We start from the raw sequence: 16,717 nt of genomic DNA on the forward strand, positions 1-16,717 counted from the left end.
AATCACGAAAGTATTTAATATTTTTTTAATATTGCCTTAATAATATATAAAGATAATTATATATTTGTGCATATTAAGAAATAAAAATTGATTGGCAAGCCTATTTTTAATCCATTGACTTGTAATTGAGAGAGCAATTATATATTATCACTGTGATTTCATATAAAATAGCATACATAGAATAGTTTTAATATAATTTCTCTTATTGAAATTGTTATAGAATAATAAATAAAATATTTATATTATTATAATTTAAGAATAATAAATTATATATTTATTTATAATTTTAAATTAACAAAATAATTTTTGTATTTATAATTATATTAACATAAAAAGATTTTATTCGTTAATTTATAAAAAACGTGATGGAATATAACTATTTTGGAGTGAATTGAGGCATGGTTGCTTGTAAATAACTTGATGCCTGGCTGGTATTTGGTGGCTTAGTGATTCAAAGATTGTGATAATAGAATATTGCGGCAGAATATGAGGGCCATGATTCTTGGAGACTGCCTTTTGAGTTTTGACTCAATCATCTGCCCTTCAATTCATTCCAAAGGCAACTTTGCCCACATAGTCCTCAATATTCCAAATAAATTTTATCTATAATTTATAATGTATGAAGGAGACGCGTTAAGCTTTTTATTATTTATATTATTTATAAAATAAAAAAATATTTTTATTTTATATAAATAATTTTTAATAAATCTTAATAGAATTTTGTCTCTATCGTAACAATATTTTAATAATTTACATAAAAAAATAATAAAATAATAATTCTTATGTAAAAGAAAAGTAGTCTGCCCTTGGGTCAGATATATTTATTTTATTATATTTTTATTTTCGATTCCTATATTATTATAAATTCATAGTTTGTAATATATTTATAAATTAAATAAAGTACATATTTTCTAACTCTTAATATATTTTTAAGAGAAAAAAAAACTGTGGAAGAGGAGTTTTAATTTGATCCTTATAAATTAGTTTGACCAAGTGTTTTAGTATAAACCAAATAATTATTTATATGTGTTTTATTATAATCATTTCAATTAAAATAATAATATAATGACATCAGTATTTTTTATTTTATTATCATATTTTTTATTTTTTATATAAAAAGAAAATTTAAGTTATTAATTTATTATTTTAAAATAATATATTTATCAATTTTTTTAATTTTTTTATATTAAAAAAATATAAAATTATGTAAAAATATTATATATCAAATAAAAACTAATAATATTGATATCGTTTCATATGGGTGTGCATGGTTAATTATATCAAACAAAACTAAAAATAACTAGAATTAAAAAAAAGTCAACATTATATGAAATTATAGTAAATTGAATTTATTTTACTATTATATATATATAATCTTAAATAATATTAGAAAAGTTTAAATTTTTCATACTAAATATATATATATTATAAAACAATTATAAAATACTAAAAATTAATTAATCTTGATAAATTCAACACTTCATTATTGAAAAAATTTAAACACAAAAATATATGAACAAGTAAAATAATAAATAGTTAAATTTATATATTTATAAAACACTTATAATTATGAAATTATATTATAATAATAAATTTTTCATAATAAATTTCACCTCTTAGTATATTCACTCAAAAATTTATAATTTCTTATTTTCATTAATATATTTTTATTTTCATTAACTTAAATTTAAAAATAATAAGATACACATAACATACATGTCATGAAAAATGAAAAATTGTATAATAATAATAATAAATTATATATGAAGATATTAAATCATAAGTATATACAATGAGTACAAAAAACGTGTAATGCACGTTTATAAAAAAAAAACTAGTATATATAAATGTACAAAGAGGGATATTAAAATTGATAAAAATAGCCACGTTAGTTTATTATAATGACAATAAATGATTGTTTTATTTTAAATATTAATATTAATTATTTATTTTTTAGATAATCTCATGTAATATTAAATTTTCAAATGTAATTTTTTAGATAATCTCTATAGAATTTTTCTCACAGTGTAGGACACATTTAGGAATAATAAATGTAATTTTAAATTAAGGATAATAATAAATAACTAAAAGATTGGCTACTGAAAATTAAAATTAATTTTAAAATAAAAAAATATCATTTTATTATTTATGATATTTAAAAATTTTAAAAATTAATTAAGCTATAAAATCATCAAACAAGAAAAATTAAAAAAAAATAAATTTTCTAAATATTATGTAAGTTAAAAAATCGTTAAAACATGAAAGAAATTCTTTTTCTACTAATCTTCTATTTTAAGTTTATAATAAATATATTTTAAAAGAATTTTAATTTATTTATAATAGTTAATAACTATTTTTTCTATTGATAACCTAATTTTGAAATAGGAAGGATTCTCTTTATATTATTTATTATATTAAAACTTAAAAAAATAATTAAGCATTAAAAATCGTTGAAACAAGAAAAGAAGAATTCTTTTTCTATTAAAATTTTATTTTATTAATATATTTTAAAAGAAAATTAATCTAATTATAATAATAAATAATTATTTCTTCTGCTGGTAAGCCTGTAATAAAGGACGAATTTCATTGATGTTATTCTTGGCACTTAAATGGTTTTTTTTTAATTTAAATTATCATAAAAATATAGAAAAATATCATAAAAGTCTTAATACATTGATAAATCTAAGGCATAAATTGATGCTTTTTAAAATAGGATAAAGTACTTTCTGCTGTAGCCTTGTTTGCTAACAATAAATCACAATTGAAAATTTTAAGTATTCCAACTAATCATTCTTTAAGTGTTTTTAATATAGTCTAAACTTACATCACTAAATGGCTAAATAGAAATAACTTTTTTTAATTAAATTAATTTAGCATGATCAAGATAAGGAAATAGGTTTTTTTTTTTTCTTTTTTTTAAACCTTTAATAAAGATTGAGAAAAAGGCTGCATTTGCTATTATCCTTATGAAAGGAATTCAAAAAAGCCTATTTAGATTTATGGGTGAAAAAATTAGTCTTGCAAATGAGATAGTACTCTTTATGTGCATGAATATCATCTTATTAAACAAATTAACGTGTTATTTTTGTTTAAATACTAGAAATAATATAATATTTTATTTATATATTAAACATTTTAATATTAATATAATTATTTTAAATTAATTTATTAATTAATAACTTATTGCAAAATAATCTATATAAAATATAGACTATAATTTAATTTTTAATATTTATTTTTATATAAATTTACCTTTTTTAATATTTATCTATAAAAGCAAACGTAAATTATTAATAATAATCCAGAGGATGGTGCAACCCTAAACTGTATAAATGTATCTAAATAAATAAAATATTAAATTTAATAGGTTATTGAAAATTTAATATACTATAACAATATCATATCGTATAAGAAAAACTTATATATAAAAAAATTATGAATATGTATAATGATTATAAATAACATGCAAAGCACATTTAAAAAATTAGTAATCATAAGTACGCTTACATAAAAGAAAATTATTATAGGTCTTTATATTTTATTAAAATTAATTATTTAATTTTTTTAAAATCTCATTAAAATGCTTTTATATTTTGCAAAATCACTTTTTATTTCCTTTGTTAGATTTCTATCAAAGAAAATATTAGTCAATTTATTTTAATTTTAGTCCAAAAGACAAAATATTATAAATAATTAAAATTACAGTAATTAAATAATATAAATATTTAAAATTAAAATAAATTAGCTAACATTTTATTTTACAGAATGGTTAAAGAGTTTAATTTTATAAAATAGAGAGATAATTTAATTGAATTTTTTTAAAAATAAAATTAAATAGTTAATTTTAATAGAATACAACAATCTACTCTTACATAAATATAAATCTAAAATAAAATAAATAATATTTTAAAATGTGAAATTATAAAGTTTTAAATATTACGCAAAAACAAATCATGGTGTGATCTCGAGCTCTCAACTTCGGGTGTACGTAATACTGTCTCCTTTTCAAAAGCATTCTTAAAGTTAGCAATTTGGTCAAACTTATTCTGCTGGCCAAATGGGCATTCGCCTCAACTTCACGCCCACCACGAGAGTTTTCGTACTTTTGCACCACCAAGGTCATAAAGTGTAGCAACATCAGTGGCATAGCACTAAAGAGAAAAAGAAACACAGCCTAGTTTAGTTTGTTTCGGTAATTTAAGACATATTACTTAACGGTGTTAGATTCAAAATCCTACTTTCACTTAACTAAATTAATTAATGAATTCAAAAAAAAAAAAAATCATACTCACAACCAAAGAATTCCTCCACCTTCTCTTAGAATCTCTCTCGCATCAAAACGAAAAAAAAATATAGAAACCTAGAAACCAATTATTTCTGGATACAAATGAAATTATTAGACCAATAAAAAGAAAGAAAATTAACCTAACCCATAATGCAATTGTCAAGACCTGACCCAATGAGACGCGATCGATATAGGATTTGAGTCGATAAAAGTTCGAAAAATTTCATAATAAGTCTTATTGTTTTTAAACCTAAAAGTAGACCAACAAAAGACATACAAAGATAGTACATAAAATATTATTGATTTAGAGGCTCATCTCATTAAAAATTTATTTTAATTTTGATTTCATTTCTCTCACTTAATTTTAAGACAAATTTCAATTGAAAACAAATGTCAGGCTTTGTTATCGGCAATTCCATTAAGAATCAATTTAGAATTGATTGTTTTGGTTTATCCAACCTATAAACCTAAACCAATCCCTTAAGGTTCTCAAATAGTTTTAGTTTCAATTTTAATTTCAATCTTAATTTTGATTTAGATTCAATTAGATTCAATCTGATTTTAATCAAATTCAACCGTTAATATTCTTTTTCAAGTTCTTTAGTTTTTTTACTTGAAAAAAAAAAAGTCTAGTTTTGGCCCGATTTCAAATTAATTGATTCCAGTCTTATTCAATTGCAATTCAAGTCAAAGATGGATTTAACTCACTTCAGTCCAATTTCAACCCGGATTAAATCAATCTAATTCTGATTCCAAACCGACCCTCCATCGAATCTAACTTATGTTAGTGATTTAATCACTTTTATTAAAAATAAAGAATATTTTAATTCTCTCATTATCTACTAGCGACTGCGAATGAGAAATACATATCCTAATTGTATGCAAAACTATGAAATATGTAAATACAAAAGATGGTAGACGTGGCTCTAATTATTGCTCGAAACTTAGGTCAATGTTTCTTGTTTGTCAATTCTATAACATATAGTTAATACTATCACGTTTCTCGAAGGCATATAATATATAGATGAATAATTGTGACAGCCTCGATGAGTATCTCATCGTCAAGTCTTTTATGTGAGTTTCCTCAAGGTTCCCTGAAGAAGATGAGAGAAATTTTTTCAATAATAACATGGGCAATTGTGATCCCAACACTGTTATTCATTGTTTTTGCTAGGAAAAAAAACCCAACTAGAAAATACAAATTGCCACCAGGAAGGAGAGGTTGGCCTTTAATTGGTGATAGCTTCCAGTGGTATAAAGCAGTGGCAGGTTCTTATCCTCCTGAATTTGTTTACCAACAGGTGAATAAATTTGGCAAAATATTCTCTTGCAGTTTGTTTGGGAAATGGGTTGTGGTATCAGCAGACCCAAATTTCAATCGATTTATAATGCAAAATGAAGGCAAATTGTTTGAATCCAATTATCCAAAATCATTTCGTGATTTGGTTGGAAAAAATGGGGTCATCACTCTACAAGGAGACCAACAAAGGAAACTTCATGGGATTGCATCTAATATCATGCGTTTAGACAAGCTCAAGCTTCATTTCTTAGACGATATTCAATTGGTTATCCTTCAAACTCTCAACTTCCATGACAACCACGTCATTCTTCTCCAAGATGTATGCAGAAAGGCAAGTCTTATTCCAGGTTGCTTGAATTTGTGTTCATGATCTTATAGTTCTGGACGATGATTATATAGTCAATTAACCTTTGTTTTGATTCTCTCTGCAGATAGCAATCAATCTAATGGTTAATCAACTATTGGGTGTATCAACCGAGTCAGAAATTAACGAGATGGCTCAATTATTCTCAGATTTTGCCGATGGCTGTTTATCTATTCCTATCAATTTGCCTGGTTGCACTTATTATACCGCCATGAAGGTATGTTGCCTACTTTATTTATCATCAAATAATCACCTGCATCTTAGTTAGAGTGATCAAAGCATGAGCAAGGCCCCTTTGGGTTGATCTTTATCTTAGTGCTGCGTGTTGATAAATATGTTGCAATATTCTATTGCCAACCTTGCGTCCAACAACCACCAGTCTCCACCGTTACCACCGCTACCATTAACCTCCCCATTCACCAACTGCCTGTACCAAACTGAGCTTGGTTTACCACTAAACTTGAACCCCATCAAAGACGTCCATCAATCTCTCCCCAGAAAAAAACGCACTTATTTTAGAAAATAATCAAACAAATGGTATGCAATAGATTACAAACACTTGCTTTGCCTTTTATCAAATAGTCTGAAACGTTAAATCCGTACACTTTACCGCCTTCAAAAACAATCACAAATTAACACCAGGAAAGGCAAGGAAAGTGGAGGAAGAGCCACTGATGGCAGCTAAGAACTCTTTGAAATGCTATTTGACAGCCAACCAAGCACGGTCCAATCAACCCAAGAGCCACCTTCACTGGCGCAGCTTGGTTCATGGCCGTATGTTAAACTACTGTTATCAAATATTAACAAAAAAAAATAAAAAGTTTCTTCTATTGAGTTTTATAATTAATAAAGAAAGATTAATCAAAATGATATCATGTCCCTTTCTCTCTAATCCTTGGCCCTCTTAAGGGCCAATTTGTTCATTTTCTTAATTTGTTCATTTTCTTAACCCTAGTTCTACTCAGCCTTCCCAATTTTTCTTGGGTCGCATCATCAACTTCTAAAGACTATGAAGAACCCACATTTTGGCTTCCATCTTCCCAATTTTACAAGCATTTCATTAACGAAAAGGGTAGGTAAAGCGGAAGCAACATTGATGTAGAAAGCAAGGAAGAGAGGTGGTGGTTTTGCATACCTTAGAAGGTGATGACAAAAGGGCCATCACTCCATGCTGCTTTGAAAATTTTGTCAGAATCTTGATTTTGATATTAACAGAGTTCGGGGCTCTGGTTGCTGGCGAAGACCGGGTAAGATGAGAGAGAGAGAGAGAGAGAGAGTGAGTGAAGAACAAGAATAAAATAAAAGTTAAATTAGTTATCATAAATAGAAAAATATAAATTAATAAATAATTTTATCAATACATTTAATAAAAAAATTTGATGAAAAATAAATAATTTTGTTAATAAATAATTACTAGTTAATTTTTTTTTATCTTTACTTTTCACGGCCCAAGAGAGGCTAAAAGTCCATAATGTTGTCCCCTGCAAACGTCTCAAAACCACCAAGGAGTCTTGGAGACCAGCACACAGTTACTTAGATAATAGTGTTATAAATGAAAGCTACTTAGATAATAGTGTTATAAATGACAAAATAAAAGTATAATGGTATTATAATTAATAAAAGTGAAGAGAATAAAAAAAAATGTTAATTAAGTATTACATTAAATTTATACATGTTAGCATTTAATCAAGAAATAGATAATTAAAAATCAATGAAATTTTATTAAGTAAATTTTAAAAGTTAAATGAGTTTTATATTATAATTTTAAGTTGAAAGATCGTAAATAATATAATCCAAGACTCCTTATATACTCAAAATCCAGTTAGGGGATAGCCCCTCAACCAAATCGAAGAAAAAAAAAATTAGTATTAAACGAAAAATAAGTCTTAACTGATCCACGAATAAAAACTAGATGTGTTATAATAAAATAAATTCACTCTCCCTTGAGACGAGAAAGGGAGAGAGGACTTTTTAGTTGAAATTGACTTTTTTTATATTGATTAATTTAATCATTGAAGATAAAATTATAATTTTTTATTATAAGTTAGAAAAAATTTTTTGAAATAAAATTAAAAAATTAGATATTTTTATGAGAATTTTGAAAGTTAAAATTAAATTATAAAATTAAAGTTAATTTGAAAAGATTGTTATTAATTGAAGTTGTATGTTTGGCAGGCAAGAGAAAAAATAGTAAGCAAGATAAAAAGGACAATAGAGAATCAGAGGCAAAGTGAATGCGCAGGAAATGGTGTGTTAGGAAGGATATTGAATGAAGAGAATTTGGCAGATGAAGCTGTAGCTGACTTCATTATAAATCTTCTTTTTGCTGGGAATGAAACTACTGCTAAAACTATGCTTTTTGCCGTTTATTTCTTGACTCAGTGTCCCACAGCTATGCAACAACTGCTGGTAGGTACCCTCTTATTCATCTACTTGTTTATTTTTTTATTTTTTATTTTTTATTTTTTAACTTTGAGCATTTTTAATAAGAATAAAACCTTGTTAGTATTTAAATCCCTAATATTCTATATTATAATTTTAAGAATTCAATAATTGAATCATTCATTCAGCTGGTTGGAAGCCCCTTAATTAAAGCTTAATATAATAATGCTCATGCGGTGCAAGATCAAATAACACCATCTATGGTGACCAACAAATCTCAAGTGATGCCCTTTTGCATTATCCTATTAAGATCTAGCTATGGGGATCGTAGCAATGGATCTCATGACTAACACTTTCTGATACACAGGATCCTCTTAAGGAGGCAAGTGTAGAGTATACTTATGTCTCTGTAGAGAGAAATATGATGATAATATAATTTCTGATTTTTAGGGGGGAGGGAGATTTAGGAGGCCATGCAAAAGTTTACAAAAGAGCTGATATTATTTTCATTCTGAGGATTTTACCATAAAAGGAGCTCCTTATATAGGAGAGGAGTTGGAGATCTTACAGAGCACCCGTGATTCAAGAGAATCACTTTAATAAAGAGAAAGTGACAGCACACTAGGATAATACAAACAGTGAGCATTGGATGCTTTGACACACAAACCTTTTTAAAAAGAAAAAGTAAAGTGACAACACACTGGATAATCATAACCCACTAGGATAATACAAACAATCAGCATTGGATACTCTGACACATAAACTTTATCAACTCTTAGTTACTGTGCCTTAACTAGATGGCTCGTGACTGGGGCTCAAATTGTAATAATTTGAGTCATCAAACACAATACTTTTTCCAAAAAGATTCTTTTGCTAGGATTGTCCTTTAATGGGGTCTTTTCACTTGTCTGCTAATGCCAAAGTCATATTCATCTCATCTTCTCCTCTGGGGTCCTGAGAGTCCTGAAATGGAGAAACAGAATAATTCAGTTTGGAACATGGATTGACACACAAAGGACAAAAGAGGGAACCATTATGCCTGTTATTATCCTAGAATTGGAGGCAAGATTTACAAGAACTCTTCGTTCCTGATGGGTATCATTGAGAGAATACAGGTAGGCTTACTTCTACACTATCAATAATATAGTAGAGGTTTTTGGTATCATCCACATGGAATTTCTTGGAAATGCAGGAAACATTCTTACTAATTATTGAAGAGAATTTCATGAAAGAAAGTGATGCAAATTTAAAGCAAACAGATATTGATCACCATTAACAGAGGATGGCTTATCTCCTTCACATGCTTGCTAGAAGAGATGATGTTAATCTCAAAACCACTTACATCTCCTCCTTGCCAGAAGAACTAATCCTAGAAATTAATGAGAGAATGAAGGGAAGAGACCTGTAAGATGTAACCTTAGGAGAAATTCATCAATTCTCATTGGTTGCATTAGAAAAGCTCTATGATCAGAAGCGCTATTGGGAGATGTTTGTGACTAATTCCAAAAAGCTTGGAAGAATTTGCAATAAATCCCATTTGCAGATCAAATGTAAGGAGACAAATTGCATTTGTAAGAATAAAAAGAAGTTTCACCAGAAGAAATTTAAATATGGCAAAGGCGGCAAACAAAAGAAAGGTAAATTCTGGTTTTTCAAAAGAAAAACTAACAGAAATAGATCACCTAAGTCTGACAAATGCTACATCTGGGGAAAAAGGGGCATTATGTCAAAAATTACCCCCAAAATTTGAAGAAAGCAGCAAGTATGATCCAACAAATACAACGAAGTTCACACATCAACTTAGAGGATGTTGATATCAAATCATTATTCTCAGAACAAAGCGAGCCAAATCAAGATACTGTCTTTGCTCTTGAAGAGCTCCCAACAAATTATGAAGATCTGAGTCTTGAAGACTTTTCTTCAGAAGAAGGATATAATTTTAGCAGCATAAATACATTACAATGCTTCTCATTCCAACTAGCTGTTCCAAGTCCTCTAGTCCAACTTTATGTCCTACCATCTAGGTATGAAAGACCAATTTCAATTATTGGTCTTTTGGACACTGGTGCACATAGGAGTATGATGAATCCTTCTATCCTTAGAAGAAGATTGGGTCTCTCATATGGAATATTTTAGGGTTGCCGATGGAAAAGTCTTTAAAACTGATCTCATCACCAAAAAATCCATTGGAATTCAGTTCTTTCCAAATTACATAATCTGGACAAAAGTCATCAGGACGGATCTCCATGGAAAGGGCTTGCTGATTGGATTTGATGTATACCAACAGGCACAAAAGCTATAAATCCCCCTTAATGGCTTAAAATTTAAAAGATCATTCACGCCATACACTACAGTTCCACAGTTATTCTCTCTTTATGAGGCACTAGAAGATTTCCAAGAATGCATAAACTTGTTTATGCCCACCTGTGATAACTCTCATGCTGATTTTCAACATCCAACAGCTCTGTAGAAGAATCAAATTTCTTTATTAGGCTTCCCTTTATGCTTATGCTTAATGAAGATATCAATCCTATAAAAGCTACCCATCCGGGAATGAGACCATCAGACCTTGCTCTTGCCCAACAAGAATGCCAACAACTTCTACAACAAGGTCTTATTGAGCCAACTGATTCAGAATGGGTGTATTAAGCCTTTTATGTAGAGAAAAGAGCAGAGAAGATTTGTAGCAAAAAAAGGCTTGTAATTGATTATAAGCCTCTGAATTATTTCTTGCGAGATGATAAGTTTCCTTTTCCAAAGATTGACTCATTATTCACTCATCTCAAAGATGCTCATATATTTTCAAAATTTGATTTAAAGGTGGGATTCTGGCAACTGGGTATAGAACCAGTAGATAGATATAAAATAGCGCTTTTCATTCCAAACCTTAATATCAATAGACTGTTATTCTATTCGGCCTTAAAGTAGCACCCTCGCTATTTCAAAAGGCTATGTTCCAAATCTTTGAGCCCATCCTACACTCAACCCTGATTTATATTGATGACATTCTATTCTTCTCAAAAGATACTGCGGTCCATAAATAACTTTTAGCCCAGTTTCATGCTTTGGTTCAAAATTATGGGATAATACTATCAAAGAAGAAAATTCATTTGGGCCAAACCGACATTAAATTTCTTGGAATAAAATTTAAAGATGGAAAATACTAGTCTGATCCACATATTGCCAAAGAACTGCTCAACTTCGCAGATGAGGGTCTTACCGCAAAACAGATTCAACAATTCCTTGGTATCATAAACTACTTAAGGGACTTTATTCCTCATATTTCCAACTACTCTAGCAAATTGTCAAAGATGTTAAAAAAAACAGGCCCCAGCTTGGAACATGGAGTAGACTATGGTAGGAAAGACTTTAAAGCAAATCGCTCAAAATTCGCCACCTCTCAAGATTCCAAGTACAGGCAAAAGAATTCTCCAAACTGATGTAGGTGATGAGTACTGAGGTGTTGTACTCCTCGAGGAAATAGATGGAAAAAAGCATATCTATGATCATGCTAGCGGACAATTCAAAGAATCAGAAAAAGCACTATCACACTATTCATAAGGAGATCTTGGCCATCAAATATGGAATAAAGAAATTTGAATTCCATCTTATAGGCCACTGTTTCCTAATCTTGATGGACAATTCATCCTTTCCTAAAGTGCTAGATTTCAAGAACAAGATTCTACCTGAACCACAACTTTTGAGCCTCAAAAGCTGATTTGATAAATACAATTACACAGTTCAGCATATAAAAGGAAAACACAACCTCATCCCTGATCTCCTCACAAAACCAAAAGATTGTTCTCTTATCATCTCCAGCCAGTCCATCCCACTCATCCTCATGGAAAGCTCATCATCATCCACTAGTTCTACATTACCCAAAATTCTCATCCCTGCAATGGAAATATTTCCCCTAGGATGCACTCCAAACATGACTTTGGCTCAAATTGTTGATTATGCAAAAAACCATTTGTTCCATTTCTAGAATCTATCAAATGTCCTTCGCTAAAGAAGAGATAACTATACTCATTTCCAGCCAGACACTTCCTTCCTGACAGTATTCAGCTTGAATCCTCAAGAAGAACTACTTCCTAAAGAAAAATGGTTTCTGTGGTGTATGGTAACCCTTTATGCCATTGCAGTAGAAAGCCCTATTGTGGTGCTAGACAACTTCTTATGTGACATGATAAACCAGAGGTCTCAACTATGGCATTTCCTTGAATAGTTCCAGTCACTAGCAGATTGGCATAACGACCTTAGAAAGATCATAAAAGAAAATTGTCTTGAAAAAAGATCTCTCAAAGGAGCCACACAAGCTTATTCACTATTTATTCTCCACCGTCCTTTCTTCATGAATCCAGAAGGGATGCTATGGACCTAGAACTCAGTATATGAATGACACTCTTACTCACAGACTATCAAAGACAAGTCAGTGAACTCTCCTCTTTGAAGAAGACTGTCGGCATATCTTTGCGAACTCAACAATTACTAGCCCAAGGCCCAGATCATGAGATCCAATTGTAATTTTATCGAGTAAACATCACACATGGTCATTCAACTTATGAGTATTTTTATAAAAAAATTATTGAACTTTAGATTTTTTCATAAAACTCACTGAATTTTAATTTAATTTCATAAAAATCACTGTGACAAGAAATTAAACGTTTCCATGTTAATCTGCCGACCTATTAACTATTTTACAAATAAAATTGTCTTATTTTATTAGTTTCTTATAAAAAAAAAAAAAGAAAATAAGATGCATAAAACACATTTAGCTACCCTCTCACTGTCTAATTCCTCCCATTTTTTCTTTTTTTTTTTCAGCAGTAACCATTAGTTAGGCAATTTTATTTGTAAAATAGTTGTCAGGTTACTAGATTTACCTCAAAACTTTCAATATTTTATTACAGTAACTTTTATGAAATCAAATTACAATTCAGTGAGTTTTTTGAAAAAAAAAAATTAAAATTTAGTGATTTTTATGAAAGTACCCATAAAAGTAAAATAATTGCGTGCTCCAAGTTTATATGATCTATGAAATAAAGTCAAACTTTACATTTCCAAATTTAATTTCACCATTTGAATAAAATTAAAATTAATTTAAATAATTTAATGCAATTACTAGAATTAAAACCATTAGGTTAAAACATAATTTTACAATAAAATTTGTATTGTTTGTGCAATTAGGCCCATACATGTTTTTAACCAAGATTTGTCATTTGATAATCTGCCACTTGAACAGGATGAGCAGGATAAGTTATGCAAGAACTCTGTGGGGAATGAACTGCTTACTTGGCAAGATTACCAAACTATGTCCTTCACTCAGTGTGTAAGTCTTTCGCTACCTACGAGTTTCTTCCTTTTGCTTATTTCTTATTGCTACAGAAGATAAAACTACTGTTTAGGGGAGTCATTCTTCCCTAATTTGATTAAGACACACAAGTTAAGACATACAAGAGTGGGGTTTTTACATATAAAATATATCTTTTGATATGTCTGTTGGTTCACTAGTTAGATTGGTTAAATGGACTATAAATTAGTTCCGATTTGTAACTTGAGTGAAAAAAAAAAATAATTTGACATAACTTATTTAACTCAATTAATCAAATTGATAAATCAATATGATTCGTTTGATTTAATTTATCCGATTAGAAAATATATATGAGAGCAAAATTTTTGTCATGAGAGATCTTTAAAGTTACGACTAATTGAATTTATAAGTCATAAAAGACCTCATAAGAAAAATGGAACACAAGTAATCATAGGAGTTTATAAAATTGATAATTAGTCGGTCTGATTGAAGTGTAATATATATATATATAACATTATTTTTGAACGTAAATATGGTTAATCTGTATTTTTATAATAGTTTTCATATAAATTATAATTAATTTTAGAAGAACAAAATATAATAATAAAAATGCATATATTTATATTTACTTTATAATAATAATAATAATAATAATAATTAACCAATATTAATGGTTAGGTTAAAGAAAATATTTGATAAATTAATTAACTGGTTTGTAATTCTTAGGGCCTTTTAGATGATATTAAATGTTCTAATAGCTGTTAATTATTTTAATAGTTATCAGCTTTTCTACTAGTCATTAACTATTATATATTAGCTATTAGTAATTAATCGTTTATATTATAATTTAAAATAGAAGTATTAAGTAAAAATGAATATTAGATTAATTATTTAATATAAAAATAGTGATATCATCTTGTTGACTAGAGTTAAAATGCTCTTTTAGTAATAATTTTATATGAATTATTTTTTTAATTTTTAAATATTATTATAAATATTATGTTATTAAATGGTATAAATAAAAATATTAAATATTAATTTAAAAATTATTGACCAGAGTTGCCCAATAAAAATAAAATGTCAACGTTTGACGTGTCCCGTTTGGCATGCATGTTGAATAAGATGGATAAAATTGACACTTAACAGTGTGGACCCTAATGCATATTTATGTAATAGACAATTATTGTGTGTATACAAGAGAGCTCATATGGAAAAATGCATCGTGAATGGAAATGGGCTTTTAATTTCGTGAGTATTATAGCGGTATATGATATTCAGTTGTATGAAATCCAGCCAATAGCGGCTCTAAGGACGCTACTGAAAGCCTTTTTTGGGTCGTGCAATAGGGAGGTGTAAACCTCGAAAGCCTTTGGTACTTCGGTAGGGCGAGTAGGCCTTAGACCGAAAAAAAGTTTGGAGCCCTTCCATCTGTTGCCTTGTTCTTCTTGCCACTAGGGCTTCAACCTTTCCATCATTTCCTGCTATCGAGTTAGCTTAACATCCTTATTAAAGCATGACGCAGCTATTCTGCTCGGCACATTTCCTACGTCTCAGAATCATAAAATTTTGAAACTATATTTTAATAAAAACCAACTAGAAAAAAAATATATATGATTGTATAAGTAAACATGTAAATAATAATAATAATAATAATAATAATAATAATAATAATAATATGATAAAACAGATTATTCAACAAACATTTATTTATTTTATTTTATTTTATTTTTTTTATCTTTGTGATTATTGCCAAACAGGTTATTGATGAAACACTTCGAATTGGGGGCATTGCGATCTGGTTAATGAGGGTAGCAAAAGAAGATGTGATATACCAGGGTACTTTTTTATACTCTTTTTTCCCCCTAAATATAAAAACAAGTATTCTTGTTTTTGGTTTAAATAATACAAAAAAAAAATAAAGTAAATCTTTGATAGCATTATCAATTTTAATGAAAGTTTTAATCTTATCAATTTGATGTTCAAATTTTAACATTTAGTTTTATTTTAATAATTAGTTCAATTAAAAACAATTGGGTTGATAGATTAATATAAAAAATTTAAACATAATAATAAATATTATTGTTGTATATTGGCAGATTATATGATACCAAAAGGAAGGGCAGTGATTCCATTTCTTTCGGCCGTTCATTTGGATGAAAATTTATACAAAGAAGCTTTAAAGTTCGACCCATGGAGATGGATGGATCCTCAATATCAGGTAGCTACTATTTTTTTAAAAAAAATTTAATTTTTATATTATAAAATTTATTTAATTAAAGAAATTATGCGGTAATTAATGAAGGAAAAAAGAAGTTGGAGAAATAGCCCATTCTATTCTCCCTTTGGAGGAGGTGGTAGGTTTTGTCCAGGAGCAGAGTTAGCTCGCCTCCAAATTGCTCTCTTTCTCCACTACTTCCTCACTACATACAGGTCCTCTCCCTCTCTCTCTCTATGAATATTTATATTGGCAATTTTTATTATTTAAGAAAAAAAACAGAGTTGAAGTACTTGAATTTTTGGTGTGTTTGATTAGGTGGACGCAGGTTAAAGAAGATCGATTGTCATTCTTTCCCTCTGCTCGTTTAGTGAATGGTTTCCAAATTCGTTTGATGAGGAGAACCAACACTTCAAAGGTGGAGACCTCACAATGAAACTAACTATTAACCCACCTTATATTTTATCATAAACAATTCTCTTTATTTTCCTCCCTTTTTTATAAGTTAATTTATGTAATGTTTCTCATCACCTCCAAATTATATACATGTAAAGCAGCATTGAACTTAAATTCAATGTTTTTATGTCATATAATGTGAGAAGCTACTCATATAAAGTGTTTTTATGTTTATAAGTTTCTTAATAACAAAATTAAACATTTTTGTTCTTTCAGCTTTCTTATAAACCAAAATTATATTTGGTGAACCGTAACGCAGTCAAATTTTCTATTGAAATCAAAACACTAAAACATTTTGGTATATTTGGTTAGTTCTAAGTCAGATGACAAAAAGCATACAAAATGCTTTCTTTGACAGAAAGGAACCTTAGCTCAGTTTCCTCCAAAATGCTACCCAAAGGAAG

The 16,717-nt window shown here is 28.5% G+C and overlaps 1 protein-coding gene and 1 long non-coding RNA gene across 3 annotated transcripts; one reads left to right on the plus strand and one right to left on the minus strand.

Annotated features, from left to right (window-relative positions):
• Positions 1 to 5,212: 5,212 nt before the first annotated feature.
• On the plus strand, positions 5,213 to 16,700 carry LOC110659635 (cytochrome P450 720B2). 2 transcript variants are annotated; one of them, XM_058138172.1, is made up of 8 exons: positions 5,220 to 5,920; positions 6,021 to 6,166; positions 8,125 to 8,358; positions 13,574 to 13,660; positions 15,400 to 15,478; positions 15,739 to 15,860; positions 15,945 to 16,072; positions 16,176 to 16,700. In XM_058138172.1, the coding sequence occupies exons 1-8, from the start codon at positions 5,332 to 5,334 to the stop codon at positions 16,291 to 16,293; spliced, it is 1,503 nt and encodes a 500-aa protein (XP_057994155.1). In that variant the 5' UTR covers positions 5,220 to 5,331; the 3' UTR covers positions 16,294 to 16,700. The 2 variants fall into 2 exon arrangements, with proteins under 2 accessions (XP_057994156.1, XP_057994155.1); XM_058138173.1 differs by lacking the exon at positions 8,125 to 8,358 and having other exon boundaries at positions 5,213 to 5,920.
• LOC110659637 (uncharacterized) lies at positions 6,495 to 7,238 on the minus strand. Its single transcript, XR_002495759.2, has 2 exons — positions 7,085 to 7,238; positions 6,495 to 6,736 (listed from the first exon to the last, which is right to left on the minus strand). It is a non-coding gene; the product is annotated as an uncharacterized LOC110659637 (long non-coding RNA).
• Positions 16,701 to 16,717: the final 17 nt, after the last annotated feature.

This window comes from Hevea brasiliensis, chromosome 16 (assembly GCF_030052815.1).
Source record: "Hevea brasiliensis isolate MT/VB/25A 57/8 chromosome 16, ASM3005281v1, whole genome shotgun sequence".
NCBI classification, from domain to species: domain Eukaryota; kingdom Viridiplantae; phylum Streptophyta; class Magnoliopsida; order Malpighiales; family Euphorbiaceae; genus Hevea; species Hevea brasiliensis.

Excerpts from the sequence above, each read along its gene's own strand:
- LOC110659635 (XM_058138172.1), top strand. The coding sequence starts at position 5,332 with ATGAGTATCTCATCGTCAAGTCTTTTATGTGAGTTTCCTCAAGGTTCC. Across the intron at positions 6,167-8,124 it reads CTTATTATACCGCCATGAAG|GCAAGAGAAAAAATAGTAAG; the intron begins GTATGTTGCCTA and ends TATGTTTGGCAG. Across the intron at positions 8,359-13,573 it reads CAGCTATGCAACAACTGCTG|GATGAGCAGGATAAGTTATG; the intron begins GTAGGTACCCTC and ends CCACTTGAACAG.